We start from the raw sequence: 17595 nt of genomic DNA on the forward strand, positions 1-17595 counted from the left end.
TTTAGCAATGTCTCAGCAAAGAGTAGTAGGTTACATTTATGTATGTGAAAAGTTTCTCTTCTGTAGAGCTACACAGACAATAAATAAATGTGTTAATAATGTGTTTACTGCACAAAGGACTACAGTCACTAAAGTGGTGGCCTGCCCTTGTTTTTGCTGACCAGGTGTAATGCAGAAAGCGAGGAGGACAGAAGAGTCATTTCCCTCCAGCTGGACAGAGACCACCATGCCCTGTTCGTGGCATTCTCCAGCTGCGTCGTTAGAATTCCTCTGAGTCGGTGTGAGCGTCATGGGTCATGTAAAAAGTACGGCTCCATTCCTGAACCCCCCCTCCCTTAAAGCAGGGGCACCAACATTTCTTGGGAAGGAAGTAAAAAATGCATGATTTTCTGGGGTTTTTCTCTTGCAAGGGCATGTATTGCTTCACGGGACCCTTACTGTGGCTGGTTAGACCATGAAGCGTGTGGAAGAGTGACACCAGGCATGCTGTAAGTACTCCTCTTTGAGTTAGCCCAGCATCTCTAAATATGCATACACGATTTCATGTCCTGTGCCTCTTCCCTTGCACACAGTCATTAAATCTGTTTTTTTAAAGACTTTTTTTCAGTGCACAGTGTATGTAAGAGAACAGAATGCTAAGTCTGGCCTAATTCTGGAACCTCTGAGTGAAGACTTGCTTTCAGTGGGAGTTTTAGATGTGTAGGAGGACAGGCAGACCTGTAGGAAGAGCAATTGGAAGCAGGAGGGCAAGCAACTGCAGCATGCAAACCTGAGCAGCACCAAGAGGACAGGACACAGTATTTCCTCCCAGGCATGCTCATGGTCAGGGCATAGGCAATTGCAAATACGAAAGCACAGGATTCACAGTGGGAAGAGCAAGGTTGTGCCTCTGTAGTGGAGCTGGGGTGTTATATATGCATACCAAAGGCATTTTGCACAAATCAAGTCTGTAATATATAGTGCACTAGCAGCTGTATCTTAAAAAGAGGCCTTTGTAGAAGGCCAGTGCAAACATTAACTGGTATAATTGGATGGTTGTATCTAAACCCAAGAACATGCCCAATGGAGAAGACATGATGTAGTTGTTTAAAAATGGGATTGTTTTTCTTCTATTTCCTGGCATAAGCACACAGAGATAGTTTTAACGCTGGACTATCCTGTACATTTTGTACAATCCTTTGGGCCATACACTGGCTGTTGTGTATGTTTCCATCTGCTGCTTCCAGGAAAAAAAAAAAAATCTCCATTTGTGTCCTTACTAATACTGTTAATTGCAGGTTCTCTTTGTTTGTTTCATACAACCACAGCACTGGAGGATATATACAAGATGTCGAATATGGCAACACGGCACAGCTTGGGGACTGCCATGGTAAGGCACAGTCACTGCTGCTCCTTTGGAATGTCTCACCATAGTCTGTGGCCACACCTCACTGTGGATGTTAAATTTCTGATGAGCTTTTCAGTAACATGATGAACACATCACCTGGTGTTACTGTGAATGTTCACAAAGCTGAGCTTTTTAGTCCTGGGTGGCAGAGTTTTTCTCTTTCCTTCACCAGTTTACAGCTATTTGGGGTCTACAGCAAAGTATTGAAGAATTTATTTTTTGTAACCAGTGATATTTTAGTTTTTATTTTCCATTACTCAGGTCTAAAATCTTTTGCTTTCTTTTTGTTACTTTTTACTGATTACTTGTTCCTTTAATTCTTTTAGAAATTTTGCCTACTACAGCTACACCAGATTACAAAATATTTGGCGACCCAACATCTGGTTAGTTTTTTTTAATTTTTTTGAATTAATGACCTTTACTTTCCTTCAGTTCAGCATTTTCAGCCTCCTTTTTTCCCTCCTTTTGCACAGTTGGCAATCCTCCATTTTTGTGCTTTTACTCATGTTCCCACTGATGGTAAAGATAGTCAGACTCTTCTCACTCAGCACTTCACCCTGTGTAGCCGCATGTTAACAGCTCATTATTTATTGAGACATCTTTTATTAAAGAGCCTGATTAACATAGATGACATCTTCACTGCACGAAGTCCACTAAGCTTTACTCTTGATCCCCAGCCATGCGTCTGTGAACGCCCCTCTTGGTCATCTCTAGTAGATGAATGGCAGAACTTCATCATCTTCCTCCTTACCTCTCCTTTTCTCTTTTCCTTCTTTCCCAGCAAGCTTTTAGCATAAATACACATTTTCTAAAATGTGTATTTCTTTATTTTTGAAATGCTTTAAGTAGTTCATGCTAATGGAAAAAAATTTAACATCACGAACTGCGTAGCTGAATGAGAAATTGTGGAGACAAAAGTGGCTTAGAAAAAATGTTGTGCATTGTCAGATGGACTTTTGCATCCTTTTTTCCTCCAGTGATTTTTCTAATAAGGTGTTCACCACCAGCCCCTGGTGTTCAGGGACACCCAGTGTTCTTCTGTTGAACTCAAGAGCAGAACCTGTGTTGACTTCAACAGGAGCAAGACTCAGGTCTTACTTTCCAGTCTTTGCTTTTGGAACTTGGGTCTTTGCTTTCAAACCAAGGGCACATTTCTGACTGACAAATAGGACAATAATCTGTGTGTATGTTAAATTTGTAAGTGTGCAACAAGAATATTTTTTGTGGTTTGGTTTCTGACATTTTCACTTCTGTTACTTGATAAGAAGTAACATTCGAGACAAATATTTCCCAGATCTATTTACCCACAATGCAAGTTAGACTCACTTAAGGGAACAAAACAAAACTGTCACACAGAAATGCTGCCTGGCTTTACGAGTGTTTATCAACTGAATTTTCAAAGTGATAGATTATGGCACAGATACAATTGAACCTTATTTTCAAGTCCTGAATGAGTGTGCTTTTGAAGTACATTTCTCAAGTCTGATCCATCGACTTTCCTGCCTAAACCTACTGGGACAGTGAACACAAAATACTCAAGGGTGCAAATAAGACTGGACTGTAAACCCAATTTTATGAGTTTCCTCCTCTGTGCATTTTCATGTAGGCTGTGGTGGGTCTGTTCAGCAAACATACTACAGAGGAGCCAGAATCTCTGCTGTATTGTTCCTTAGGAACCATTACAAAATAGGGGTTAAAAACATTCCTTTTATCCCCACCTGCAGAAATGGCTCATTCAGCAGTTCCTGGTATACCGTAATAGCAGTAATGGAGCTGATCTGGTTTCTCAGGCATAACCTGTCATGAGTGTGCATCGTTCCAAGTAACTTCTCTTTTTTTGAAGATATTTAAAAGGCAGCCAAGTATGTTATCTCCAGTGAAGAATATAGCAATTAAGTAGACTAAGTTGTGCTTTTCACCCCCACAGTTGCTTACTTTAACTTTTGCACTGCTTTCACAGTTGACTTCTCTGGCTTTTTGGCTAGCAGCTGTTGAAGTGTAAATGTACTATTTTCATACTTCCAGTTTTGAAGTAATTGATTTTAATCAGCCATCTGTATTTCTGCAGCGTGTAGGGGAGTCACATTTTGCTCTGACATGTAACTCCCATAAAATACTGTGTCCAGCTATAGCTTAGATGTGCCATGAAACACATTAATAAAAATCTGTTTGCCACCACAGACATGGAGTTCTCCTCAGCTTCCATTACCACAATGGCAAGTATCCCAGTTATATCACCTAAAGTGATTGGTTCCTGGAAACCTAAAGTGACTGGCTCTCGGAAATTTGTAGTTCAAGATGACCCAAACACTTCTGATTATTCTGATCCATTATCAGGTGTCCCAAAGGGTAAGGCCTTACCAGGGAATACATTGCAGCTGAATGGAAACCTGATAGTCTCAGCATTGTCTAAGGCTTAAGTTAAATGTAAGAGCTATGATTGTTGGGCTCTATTTGCACCCATTTCTTGTGAATATGCAGACAGTGCAATCATGTTTTTCATACCTACTTATCCCATGGACAAAGTGCTGCTTAGAGCTTATAATGGGAAACACACATACTACGCTCAGCTTTTTAATCCTGGAGTGGTCCAAAACTCCCATTGAAATCAATGGCAGTTCTGGATACATTTAAAAAATTACCTTCCACACCTCTGTTAAATCTTTAACTGTTTAAGCAGTAACTTAAACACTGGCTTAGACTGTTAGTCCTCATGAATGGTTGCTTATGTTTTGGGTTTTTTTCATTTGGGTTGGGGGTGGTGGCGGCAAAACAGAACACAAAACAGAGCTCCATGAGACATCCATGTGTTAAATGGGGCATATCCCTACCTCTGCTTGCCTGGAATATGGTCTTGAACAAGGGTCAGAGTAAAACAGTGCTCTTTAATTTTTATCCTCTGGATATGAGCATCAGTTTAGAGATTATCTCAGTACGTACTGAGACATCCAGAGGTTTTAAGCTGAACACAAGAAACATATTGTGCCTGTAGTTCATCTTTCTCTAGCCATTCTTTCAGCTAAGTGAGCCTTTGATTAGGCTCTTATGGCAACTGAGATTTTAATGTAATAGGACTACTGCAGTCAACCACAGGATTGAGAAGCTTCCAATCCCATAACCAAAATTTAACACAAGTCTCTCTCAGTGCATAGCACAGCAAGGTGACAGACATGTTTGCACAATTCTGTATTTACTGAAAAAATCTCACCAGCCAAAAACCATTTCTGTTTTATTACCATTCACCAAAACATATCAGGTTTCCTATCAGCCATTATGGCCATGCATTTGTCATTTTAATTTGTTGCAGTTATTTTCTGTTTTGCTTTAAGTTTTTATTATCATCTGCTCTTGGTTCTCAATCACATTTTGTGTCATAGCTATTAGTGAACTTTACTCATGTTTTCCTTCTGCTTCTGCACAGTGCCATTAAAACCTGTAACCCTGAACATTAACAATATTCAAAGGCCTTGCCTCTAACAAAAAGTGGCTCTGTTCCTTCCCTCTTGCTCTTTCATTTTAACATCTCTTGGGATAGCAATAGAATTACTTTCATTAAAAACTAACGTTGTCTTAGCTGCAAGATGTCTGTGGTTGCTTTAAAAAAATCTAAAAAAAAAAATCAAAGGGAGCCTATTAATACCCAAATAAAAAAATTAATCAAATACTCAGTTTCTTGGTCTAAGCTAAAAGTTTCTAAGTTTTAACATTCTCTAATAATTTAACCTAAGTTGTTTTTATAATGTTATGTAAGTATTTACATTTGTTATTGGTAAAAAATAAAAATCAGTGCTCTCACAGAATCACATTATCTTCAAACTTGGACATGTATGAGTGAAGTTGTGCCACTTCAGGGCTAGCAGCCTGGAAGTGGAATAGTTTACAAGTTTTCTACTGTATTCCATTAGCGTGGCTGTAGCAATGCAGTATATATGTTATACATTTTTACACAATATTTGCATAATCCCGTCTCTCCTTTGATACTGATTTATGAGTTGGGCAGGAAAGTGAGAGAGAAATCCATCCATGAGTTATTAATTGCTGTCTGGCCCAGTAGGACCTTCTAACCTCAATTTTCCAGCAGAAATCATTAATGTTAATAACATAAGGCCCCTATTTGTGAGCCTTAAAGGAAATTTGGGGACAGGCTAAACAAAACATAATATAAGGAGAGAAGCTATGATAAGCATTCCTCATTATCAGAGAAAATGGACAATCTTCATTTAGTCTTGTCGGTGCACACACAGTCATTTTATAATTTCTATAAAATTATTTGCATTCACCAGTGGAGTAGATTGCTGGATCCTACTGAGTTACACCAACACCACAGCCAGAGCACTTAAAAACACTTAATAGTCACTTCCATGAGGAAGGGTGCCTTCTTCTGAAATGTGTCAGTGTGAAATACCTGTGAATTTATGATATCCTGCCTGTCTTTTTGCAGGTGTGAGGTGGGAAGTACAATCAGGAGAGTCCAACCAAATGGTACATATGAATGTCCTAATCACTTGTGTCTTTGCCGCTTTTGTCCTGGGAGCCTTTATTGCGGGCGTGGCCGTTTACTGCTACCGGGATATATTTGTGCGGAAATCCAGGAAAATACACAAAGATGCAGAATCAGCTCAGTCCTGCACTGACTCCAGCGGGAGCTTTGCCAAACTGAATGGGCTGTTTGACAGTCCTGTCAAGGAGTATCAGCAGAACATTGATTCACCCAAACTGTACACAAACCTGTTGACCAGCAGAAAGGAGTTGCCTCCAAACGGTGATACCAAGTCCATGATGATGGACCATAGGGGACAGCCTCCAGAATTAGCTGCACTTCCAACTCCAGAATCTACTCCAGTTCTTCAACAAAAGACTCTGCAGGCTATGAAAAGTCAGTCGGACAAAACGCATGGTAACCTCAATGCTTCACGAAAGGAAACCCCACTAAAAAGCCCTCAGTTTTTTCCTTCTAGTCCTCCACCCCACTCTCCTTTAAGTCATGGACATATTCCCAGTGCTATTGTTCTTCCCAATGCTACCCATGACTACAATACATCTTTCTCAAATTCTAATGCGCACAAGGCAGACAAAAAGATGCAACATATTGATCATCCACTTACAAAATCATCCAGCAAAAGAGACCACAGGAGATCTGTTGATTCCAGGAACACCCTGAATGATTTTCTGAAACACTTAAATGAAACTACTAATAATCCTAAAGCGATTATGGGAGATATTCAAGTGGCCCACCAGACTTTAATGCTGGATCCAATGGGCAATATGTCTGAGATCCCACCTAAGGTTCCCAACAGGGAGGCATCTTTATATTCTCCTCCATCGACTCTGCCAAGAAACAGTCCCACAAAACGAGTGGATGTTCCCACCACTCCTGCAGTACCAATGACCTCTTTGGAAAGGCAGAGGGGTTATCACAAAAATTCTTCACAGAGGCACTCAATATCTGCCCTTCCTAAAAACTTGAACTCACCAAATGGTGTTTTGTTATCCAGACAGCCAAGTATTAATCGTGGGGGGTACATGACTCCCACGGCAGGCACTAAGATGGACTACATGCAAGGGACGCCTGTCACCGTTCACCTCCAGCCTTCCTTGTCCAGGCAAAGCAGCTACACGAGCAATGGCACCCTGCCTCGCACAGGAATAAAGAGGACACCCTCCCTAAAACCTGATGTGCCACCAAAACCCTCATTCGTCCCTCAGACAACATCAGTCAGACCACTGAACAAATACAGCTACTAGGACATGTCTGAGTGTGGCACTGACCTGTACAGGTTGTGAAATGATATTGTGGTAGACACATAAGGCAGAGACTTGCTTGTTACTAAGTAGAACAAAGTGGCCAAAGAAACTGTCTTTACTTGAGCAACATCTGTGTCTTGCCACATGTAGCTGTAGCAAGACTTAGTGTACTTGCTACAAGCAAACAGAAAAAACAAAGGAAAGTGCTGGTCATTACATTTCTTTTGTTTGGAGCTAAGGAGACATGTAGCACAATGGGGTGGGGGCTACGTTACTGTTCTAAATAGCTAAACAACAGTTGTTGGGAAAAAATCAGTAAGCAAATACTTGAAAAAATGGGTTCCATTTTAGACTGCCATTAAGTGTGGTCATTCCCATTAAATGTGAACATTTTACTATGTATGCATTCACCTTGCCTCTTGCACAAATGTCAGAAAATGGTAATGTCTCAATGAATAGCTGGGTTAATAATCAATTTGCTGGAATTAAGTCTCTGGCCCAACTGTAGCATTATTTTTTTTTCTCTCCATGTGTGTGGCATTTTGTTTTTGCCACAGATAAAGCTGTGCGTGTGTGTGGATGTGTGTGTGTACTGTACACACTAGGATGTACTTAGATTCCCCATTGCATCTTTTATGCTATGGAATTGTTTACATTGAGCATGACAGAACAAACAGATGACTCTGCCTTCTGCAGCCCGCTGGGCTCAGCTCGGAGCCAGCTACGGATGAACTGCGCATCTCTGACAGCCTTCTGAGGGGAACACCTGGATGAAAGAGTCACCCAGTCAAAGAGTGCAGATATGTTTAATTCTTCATAACTGCTATGCTGCTATTGATTCAGAGCTGTGCATTTCAAATCTAGTGTTCTGGGCTGGAACGGGGGAGTTCTACTGTGTTTCCACAGTGCCTCCATCCAAAACCTGGCCACTGTGAACTTGAGCCCCTGTACTTCTCACTGAGGGCAGCTAATAGTCAGTTCACTTGGCAAATGCCTGTGTAACTGGAGAAGGTCACGTTTTTGTTGCATTTAATAACACCCTACACACTGATAGACTCTTGTCAATAAAAAAGGAGAAACATTAATTGGCCTGGCAGAAGCAGTCTGTGAAAACTCAAACAGTAGTGCAATCAATTTGTTTTTGTTGTGTAAAGTAAGGTTTGTTTTTTTCCAAAGTCATGCAGGTAATGACAATATTCTGTAAATATTATGTGTGAGTTTACCTGAATCTGTGCATTTTGTGCCTTATTCATGCAAATGATAAAAGTACTAAAAAAAAAATTAAATCTGTCAAGTGTTCTCACTATAGCACATATCTCCCGAGTGCCAGTTGTAAAACCTCTCAACAGCACCCGAAAAAAAAAAAAGATAAAACGCAAGAATAATTAATGGTAACTAAAGGCAGCCTACAATCCAAGAAGACAGCAGCATTAAATCACCTTACCATGATAAACATTCCACTCCAGCTCTCTGAAGGATCAAACAGTTATAATGTGAAATCAAATGAGGTTTCTAGGGTAATGGAACACCTGCTAAAGTTGTGTAAGCTATTTAGTAGGGTTTACAGTATCCACTTGCAGCTGATGTTCAACACAGATGGCTATTTTAGCTTGCAAACTACACACTACCACATTGTTTATTGAACATAACTATAGAAATAACCATGGCAGAGGAATATTCATTAATTAGTGGGACAAATAACTGCAACGGGTTTCAGAGACGGTGGAGATTTATATTATGTGTTCAAAGGGGAGAAAAGGTTAGTCACTAAAAACTGGATCTCTGTTACAGAACAAAGAATAAAGGATAGAAGTAGTCATTTTTTTTCTTGTAAGGCTGTAAGGGACATTTATTTCCTGAGACCTCTGGATCCAAAAATCAATGATCTTTCTTCCTAAACACTTCTGTCTTGCAACTAAAACACTACAGATTAATAACTATTAAAATGTACTCAGTTGTCAGAAGACAAAAACTGATCCGAATTCACTTTACAAATATTAATACAGACTTGTGTGACCCGGAAGATAAATGTATGTGAACCCTGATAACCTCCTGTAACATTGTGCTGCCTTGTAGATGGTAATGTGAGTTCTCTCAGTATTTATGTTGAAATTTCTAACATTCAACCTAGTCCTTATTCTGTTAATTTAATAATAAAAGATGCTTTATCCATTTGTGCAAAGGTAAACGCAGATTGTATCTTTTTTAATGGTACGGCATAAAAAAGTAACCCTTAAATGAAGCTGCTCTATTACTATAGAGTACTTTAACATGTATAGATATCTTGTAAACTTGTATTGTGGATGTGTAAATAATACGTTCTTTGGGTTTTTAACACCGCATGTAAAGTCAAAATAAAATATTCCCATGTACTGAGTGTGTAATTTCATTATTAGTGCAGATGTGTTATGGGATTACTGTAGGGGAAAATCTCTGCTTGCCTTCAGCAGCTCTGCGAGGGGGGCGCAGAGCCCTCGGCCACTCCCTGGCCTGCAGGACTTGCAGAGGTGGGTGACACACACCAGGGTCCTGTGTCCTCTCCAGCCACACTGAGCTCTGCGTCTCTGGGGCAGAGTTTGGGTCTGTCGGTGACTTTCAGCCTTCTGAGGCAAATACAAAAATCAGAGTGACCAGCATGTGGTGACAGAGCTCAGTACAGAGTTGGGGATGCCCACACAACACCAACACCATGCGCTGAAGCTGATCCCTGGAGCTCCATCCAGGTTTCAGCTGGGCTCTAGTTCCTGCACACCCTTCTTATTAAGGTCAAAAAAATACCAATTTTGTACAAATACAGTACCGTATTGAAAGAATGTAGTGCGTTCTTTCTACAATGTAGATTACAAAAGGTAGAGCTAATTCCTGGCCAAATTAATTGCTGACTCACATAGCGGGATATTCCTAAATACTTATTAATGCTTAATATCTGAAACTCATTTCAGGCAGACAGTTAAAGCCCAACAGAAAAATAGATGCTCTATATTTAGTATGTGCCAACATCCCACAAAATTTTTAAATTATCAAGGTAACTTAGTATCAGAAAACAAATATAACGTTCTTTTAATTAAAAGTTTATTTTAGATAGTGGATATAAACTATTTTTTACAAGATTATGTTGTCAGGGTATTAATCATCTGAAATTACTGTGCACATTATAACACTACAATGGCACTATTTGTATCTTACAAAAAATTCTGAAGGGAAAAGAAATATGGTGCTTAAAAAATTCCAAAGCTATAATAGCTCAATATATATTTCCTAGTAACAAAGAAAATTTCTATTTTTTTGTTAGTATGGGGTTTTCTTCATTGGATTTCTTCATATATGAAATGAAGCATCAAACACATACAGCTCTCACAACATGCTGCTTTCCCACTTTAAAATTAACTCTGCCTTTGACACCAGTGTCAGCCAGTGTGGCTAAAAGCTTTCCCTGTGGAGGGGCTGTACCTACCTGAGTCATCTTCAGCCAGGCTATTAAAGGTCACCATGAGAAAATTACAAATAGCTGTTTTAGTGACATGTAAATGTGCATCTGCAGCACAAATCCAGGGATATTTTTTTGTTCAGAAAATGTCTCTATTTAAAATGTGTCAAGTGACCATTTTCTGGGGTTCCATGGGTTGGTTTGTATTGGACCAGCCTTCCCTTAACCAGTGATGTGGCTGGATGGTTGTAGCCAGACCATCATCCCCTAACATGCTCTGTTGGGCTACATGGTGCATGCAAACACCACATCTATTTATTTTTATTTTTAAATACATGCATATAAATATTAAGAATTTGTTAGAAAAACAAGTACAAGAAAACTCTCCCTTTACTAACAAAGATGGCTTGTATCCAATGATGATGCCAAAGCAGCCACCTACAGAAGCCCCATTCTGAAAGGGAACTTCAGCAATAAGAGAAAGCAAGAAAACAGTTTTTCTCCTCCGATGCTTTCCTGGGTCAGGCAGTTGGCTTTAAGCATCCTAAGGTCTCTTGTGAAGAACAATCCAAAGCCACAGGTGATAAAGGAAGGGTGCTTGATATGCCCAGGGTCACCCCAGCAAGAAGAGGTCCCAGCACTGGGATGTGGGGCAGGGCAGCTGTGGACACGGGGAGGGAAGAGGAGAGGCTCCAGCTCAACTCTGGCTTGCTTTGGGTTTTGTAGGAAAAATAGTTTTGAACAGAACACAGACAAAACACCAAAGGGCTGCAGGCCTGTGTTAGTGAGATGATTGCAAGAAAACCAATTTGTAAAGCTGTGAGTAGTTATCTCCATGACTGCACCGCCAGAACAAACCTATGGCCTTTTAAATTGGGGTCTTAAAGTAATCACAGTAGTTAGAAAAATCAGGATGCCTCTGTCTTAGTGCTGTCTTGCTAATGACTCACTCTGTGACCCTGGGAAGATTATGCAGGGTTTATGCAGTAAAGGCTCCTCAGAATGCAGTGGCTTTAGTTGGTGTGATCTGTGCTGTTTTCTTCTTAATGTTTCCTTCTCTGTCTCTGATTCTGACACTAGCAAGGACATCTTGCAGGTAAATAAAGGGAAAGAGAAATACCTTCCCATCTGGGAAAGGTTAGTATTTGCAGGAGTAGGGAAGAGTTGGTTGGTATTTCCCCAGGTGCCTATTAATTTCATGGCATGGAAAAATATTTTTTAAAAATTGATCACGATAAAGTACCTCATAAATGCAGCATCTGGACTTCAGCTGGGATGTGCAAGCTTTTCATATAAAAAGTACTACCAGGAGACCAACATACCAAGACTGCATTTGTTGTTCAAATGTCATCATATCACAGTATAAAAGAGCAAGAAAGCAAAGGATTTGGGAGGGAAAAAAACCACATTAAATATTTAATTCGATTCAACTTTGCTCAGAGAAGTAGAGATTCTTGCCTTTTTATTCAGCCCTGCTAAAATTCAGCTGGTGTGAGGACCTGACTGTCCAGCCATTGCTGCCTGCTTTCAAACACTTTCACAGGCATATTGCATTGGCCTGACACACATCTGAAATTATAATCTGTCCCGCGCTCTCAACTGAGAAACTGTTTCTACTCTGCCTGAAACTAAATTTATTGGGAGCTCTGATTTTATTAGTGCATTCTGAATTCATCTGAGGGCCTGATTTATGGTCTCCTCACTTGCTTTTCTCTGACAGTCACTAATAACTTTTTTGAGCTCTTCTCATTAAAATTGTAACTACATCCCAGCCTGTGTCCTACAGTGAAGGCTGCTGACCGAAGCACAGGTGCTAGAGAGTCCCCATGTTTAGGTATGGATTGAGAATTCCTTGAGCTGCAATGAGGGCACTGCATCCTCCCTACCAGACTGGTACTTCTGCCCTTCCTGTCAGCCAGAAAGTGTTGCTTAAGCTCCTGTAAGGGTAGGGGAGGACAAGAAAAGCTACCAAATAGACAAGCTGTCCTGGCCATTTTCAGTAATGATCCCCGTTTGTCAACATAAAAGGAATTTTATGACAGAAAAACTTAATGGCCAAAATCTGCATATATCTTGCTGTCCTTGTTTTGAGAATGAGAAGCTGTTTTCCAGGGCAGAGTCTCACTGCACAAAAAAGAGCAAAGAATACCAGTTCTCAATGAAGGCCCTTCTGCAGGATCATACCTGGCTGTAATAGCTGTTTTGTAAATTTTTCCAGCAGCTGACCTTAGCCATTGGCAGAGGCAGTCCATGAGCTCAGTGGTTTGCTTCTGCAGCAGTATTGACAGCCTCTAACATATGTCTGTTCCTGCAGAGAAATGGACAGCTGCCTAGTAAGAGAAGAAAGGTGGCAACTGGCTTTTAATTTGGGTCACTTCAAGCATAGGGTTATTTCTAAAATCTTTGATTTACAATACTGGCCTCACATAAGGAAAAAATAATCAGAAGCAGATCAGAGCAGATGAATCATAAAAGCAATGCATAAGCTAGCTGCACATTCCTTTTCTGTGCACTGACTATCCATGTGATTGCTCTGATTTCCTCAGGAATACATTTTGGTCAATTAACAGCCTGAGATTTTTGTTTTGTTTTGTTTTGTTTTTGTTTTTGTTAGAGACTGATGGCAAATTTTTATGATCAGGTCGTGCTGTATAACTATGAATGGCCATTAGTCACAGGTTATCGTGCCTGGCCAACATTTAGGTGAGAGAGAAGCACTTCCAGTATTAATGTGGTGTGTGAGAATTGATTTCTGTGAAAGCTTGTGCATGCAGCTCTAACATTCAGTTTCTGTCACTGCTGCTTGGGTGAAATACTGCCTCCATCGAGGGAGATGGCAGAGCTGCATGGGGCCAGGCCTTTGCCCTCACTCACTCAGACATCCCCAGAAAGCAATTGTTAAGGAGATGTGAGCAAGGCCAAAGCAAAACAGGATGCACATCTGCAGGAAAGCATTTGCAGCCCCCAGCATCATCTCTGGCCACAAATGTTTGATAGCGATCAAGGCTTCAGGGTAAGAAAAATGTCTCTGTAGGAATTACCTGCTTTTTCTGGAGAATTGGAGAGTTTTGCAGCAGGTACTGTCAAAGGAACTGAACAGGCTTGCTTGGTTCAGCTGACATTTTGTGTGTGAAGTCCTCTTGCCATCCCTGGACCACCATGTGTGTGGCTGCAAGTCTGCTTTTAAATTCGCTAGCAAATCCCATCAAATATTGGACTCAACTGGGACATAAGAGAAAAGCCAGGTGAAGGTACCCAGAGAGCTCATTGAGACTGCTGGGAGAGCACTCCTGGTACTAACAAGAAGCAGAAGAAGGCGTCTTGAGTTTGTTTCACTTCTGCTAGTAAATCAGGCACACCTAAATATCAAAATCACAGAATGATTGAGGTTGGATGGGATCTCTGAGATCATCTGTTTCAAGCCCCCCTGCTTAAGCAGGGTCACCTGGAGCTACTTAAACATTCAGGAAATCACTGACCTGAGCTAAGACCCTGGACTGAATGACAGTAAAAATGATAATTCACCCTTAAAACCCTTTCTAGAAGAACTTTTAAATTAGGAAGGTCTTCTAGCAGACAGGTGAAGTCTTCCTTCTACCCAGACTGAGGGGAGTTTAGATATCCAACTACTCTTTTTATTGCAGCACTTACTTCTCTTTGACAAGCATAGAGTGCACATCTCAAACAGTCCTTCTCTGTTCAGATCCCAGAGGATATCTGCCGATCCTAATGCACAGCGCACCGTTCTCCGTGCAAGCCTTTCATCTGAAATGACATCACGATCAAAGGCAAGGTTATACAGAGTGCAACACACTGAGAAAGTCATGTGATATTTCAGAGCTGCTTCATTACTGGGACGAGAGTTCAGAAAGTACTTGAAAATGACATTTTACTATACATGATATGTTCCATATTACAAGCATTCCTTGCTAGTCCCTGCTGCTTCAATTAAACTGCAGTACTTGGTAAAAGACTGGAACCAAACTCCAGGTAGAATTGCTCCCCATACTCTGAGGGAGGGGATACATCTCAAAAGGCTCTAATAAAAAAGGTATTCTAGACCAGGAGGGACAAAATAACTCATAGGGCACAAAGCAAGATCAGTTGTCAAAAATTTACTTTTTGTCACATTTCAGATGAAAACCATTTAGAAACCTGTTGTCTTAACTTGATGGCAAGAGGGAAGAGAAAATGTTTGCTCTGAAACTGGTTGGCAGAATGGACAGCTTTTTGATGTTGGCTTCTAATAAAATTTTGCACAAATGCCACCCAAATAACAATGTCAGCAGTTTCTATCTAAATCCAGTACTGGAGCTTTTACACTCCTCCTTGTGTTCTCTGAAACATAGTCTAATTTGCTTCGCACAGAACAATAACTAACCTGTCATGAAGCTGCACTTTACTATTTTAGTGGTTGTTTGGTTTTTCATAAAGTCCTTTCAATGAAGGCTTCTCTCCTGAACTGCTCCTTTGTAGGATACTCCAGCCCCACTCCCCTCTGCTTCAGATGCAAAGTGAAGTCAGGATAAGAGGATCTCAGCTTCAAAAGGGCAGATTTCACCTTTGTTATGCCACCCAGACTTACCCCCAAGCTTGTCACAGCATGAATGACAAAACAGAACCTTCTCCAGGATGGTTCCCCGTTAAGTCCTTCCTATCAAGCACAGGCTCCTTCATCTCATCAGTGTAACCCAAGTATTGACATTTTTCTCTGAAAATTTCCCCAGATCTCCATCAAACACCCATAAGTAGCTAGTCCATAGTAAGGTCAGTGAGAGCAGTGGGGCAACAGACCCAAACCAGGGATCTGAAAGCAAGTTTGGAAAACTGACAGAAACCAGCAGAGGATACATGTCTAAATGCCACTCATGCCTTTGAAAATTCCCTCAGCTGTTAGGCCTACTTAATCCTTGCTCTCTGTTCAGACATTAACAAAGACACCAGCTCTGATGTGTTACATTCACCCTGTAGACATAGGGAAGACCCATGGTATCACTGGACAACACATCAAATCTCCTAATCCCAGCCCTACAGACACTGACTAGCTAATGCCTCCTGATGACAACAGAATTTCAACCAATAACCACAGACTTACAAAGTCCCTAATATCTTGTTTAAGAATTTCTCTACTATCCAAGGTTACAGAATCTGTTTCCATTTTGGGGGCTACTGTCCTCATTGGGTTTTTCTGCTGTCATGGCTGTTGTTTTAAAATAAAGCAATTCTGGAATACTAATAAGTCTATGTGAATTCTTTTCCCCCTAAGATTATTACAAACGCTGACATTAAATGTACTAGCCTGAACTCAGTTTCTGTCTGATTTAATAAATTTATGCCAGCCAACCAGCAATTTTTTTTAATTAACCCTGGAGGTTAAATGGAAGTTTACTAAAATGAGAATATGTTAAATGAATAATTTCTCTTGCCTTCTTTCAGAAAGTCTCTTTCTTACCCCAATAATCAGTTTAGCTGCAAAGAGATCAATAAGGTCTTTCAATTCAATGAGTAGAAGGCATACATTAAAAGGTTGGTAACAAACTGGAGAAGATATTTCAGCTTTTATGGAGTCTTTTGACACTAAATCTATCTGCTAAAAATTCTTGAGAAAAGGTTACTGCCCATACACTAATATTGCCAAATGGCATAATTTGTTAGCACTGCTTGGGAAGATATCCTGGCATTTATCCACAAACACAAGTCTTGTCTGTTAAATCCTCATTACAGAAGAAAACACACTTTTAATCTTAAAGTGTAAAACAGCTTCAGAAGCCAACCATAGCTGGCTCTTCCTGTGCCATAAATGAGCACAGCAGTTTATACTTTCCTAGACTGTAAAATCCCAGTTGAATTCTGCCCTTCCCATGAAGGAGACTCCCACCTAACACACCAGGCACGGTGTGTGCAGACCAATGCCCTGCACACACCCCCTTGACACTTCTATTAGGGACCTGTCTCCACACAGGAACTGGGTATTGCTCACCCCAGGGGTGGTCACTCACAACAGTTCAGTGCAGATCATGCTTGTGAGCTAAGATTAAATCCACATGATTTAGTGTCAGTCTCACTGAAGGACATGGAACAGTATAAAACCCTTCAGTTGTATCCTCCTTTGGGCTGTAATTATACCAATAGCTTTAGATCATTAAATGTACCCATCATCATACTTCTATCGATCTCAAACCAAACGTGCAGGCTCCCATGGAGAAGGAGTGAGTTTTTAAGAGAGTTGAACTGGAACAAGAACTCAATGACAGCATTCATGCAGAGCAGCAGAGCTGAGCTATGCAGCTCCCAGCAGAGCAGCCAGCATGTTTATATCCACTGCAGGAAGATGTGTTCCGAGAATTTCATGCCGCAGAATCCTCTCCATGGATTTAAATCCTCAGAGACACAGAAGTCTTGATTTATTCCTGTGATACTTCAGTAAAACAGAAATCACCTGCCAGATGTTTCTAGTCATGTTTGTCAGGAATTTACTATCACTGGTTCAGTTCTGATCACAGTCTTGAGTTTTCCTCAGTGGCCCCATTTAGTTCTTGTTAAGTAAACACAACTAGCACTCAGGAAAGTGCTCAAAGTAAAGCGCTTTATATGAGGTGCCTGACTGAAATAAGCATTTCAATTAGATTCATTAAGTAAGTTATTACTTGCTAATTGAATAGCAACAGACTGCTAAGGATCACTTACTGAGGTCTAATAAGTATGTAAGAGTGAAATCTACTCTTCATGTAATTCCATCAGCAATAAACTAGTATAATTATCTTCTTACTAACAAACTTAAATTGTGGGGAATGTTGAGGCAGATAATTGGCACTTAGGAAGATACCTATAGCAAGTTAGTGGGGTATCAATTAACATACTTATGAAACGTCAGTTTAAACTCTGAACAAATAATTTATACCAATGGGCTCGGGTTACTTACTTTAAAGCTATTTAAATGCTTAAACATTCATGTTCAGAGAAAAAATTAAAACAAGTCCTCTCACTGCTCTTTCTAAAAAATTATCACATATGCTTAATTTCCAGGTGCATAACC

At 40.4% G+C, this 17595-nt stretch overlaps 1 protein-coding gene across 11 annotated transcripts in view; it reads left to right on the forward strand.

Annotated features, from left to right (window-relative positions):
* Positions 1 to 9504, forward strand: part of SEMA6D (semaphorin 6D) — a 206700-nt gene extending 197196 nt beyond the window's left edge. For 4 of the 11 annotated variants that reach the window (XM_021537470.2, XM_021537469.2, XM_021537467.2 and 1 more), the window contains 6 exons: positions 165 to 305; positions 411 to 488; positions 1278 to 1369; positions 1714 to 1770; positions 3569 to 3736; positions 5829 to 9504. In XM_021537470.2, the coding sequence (XP_021393145.1) occupies positions 165 to 305; positions 411 to 488; positions 1278 to 1369; positions 1714 to 1770; positions 3569 to 3736; positions 5829 to 7132 (1840 nt within the window). In that variant the 3' untranslated portion in view covers positions 7133 to 9504. The remainder of the gene's footprint in view (positions 1 to 164; positions 306 to 410; positions 489 to 1277; positions 1370 to 1713; positions 1771 to 3568; positions 3737 to 5828) is intronic. The other 7 variants (XM_021537472.2, XM_021537475.2, XM_021537473.2 and 4 more) reach the window with 7 other exon arrangements.
* Positions 9505 to 17595: the final 8091 nt, after the last annotated feature.

The sequence above is a fragment of the Lonchura striata genome, chromosome 11 (assembly GCF_046129695.1).
Source record: "Lonchura striata isolate bLonStr1 chromosome 11, bLonStr1.mat, whole genome shotgun sequence".
In the NCBI taxonomy this organism is placed as follows: domain Eukaryota; kingdom Metazoa; phylum Chordata; class Aves; order Passeriformes; family Estrildidae; genus Lonchura; species Lonchura striata.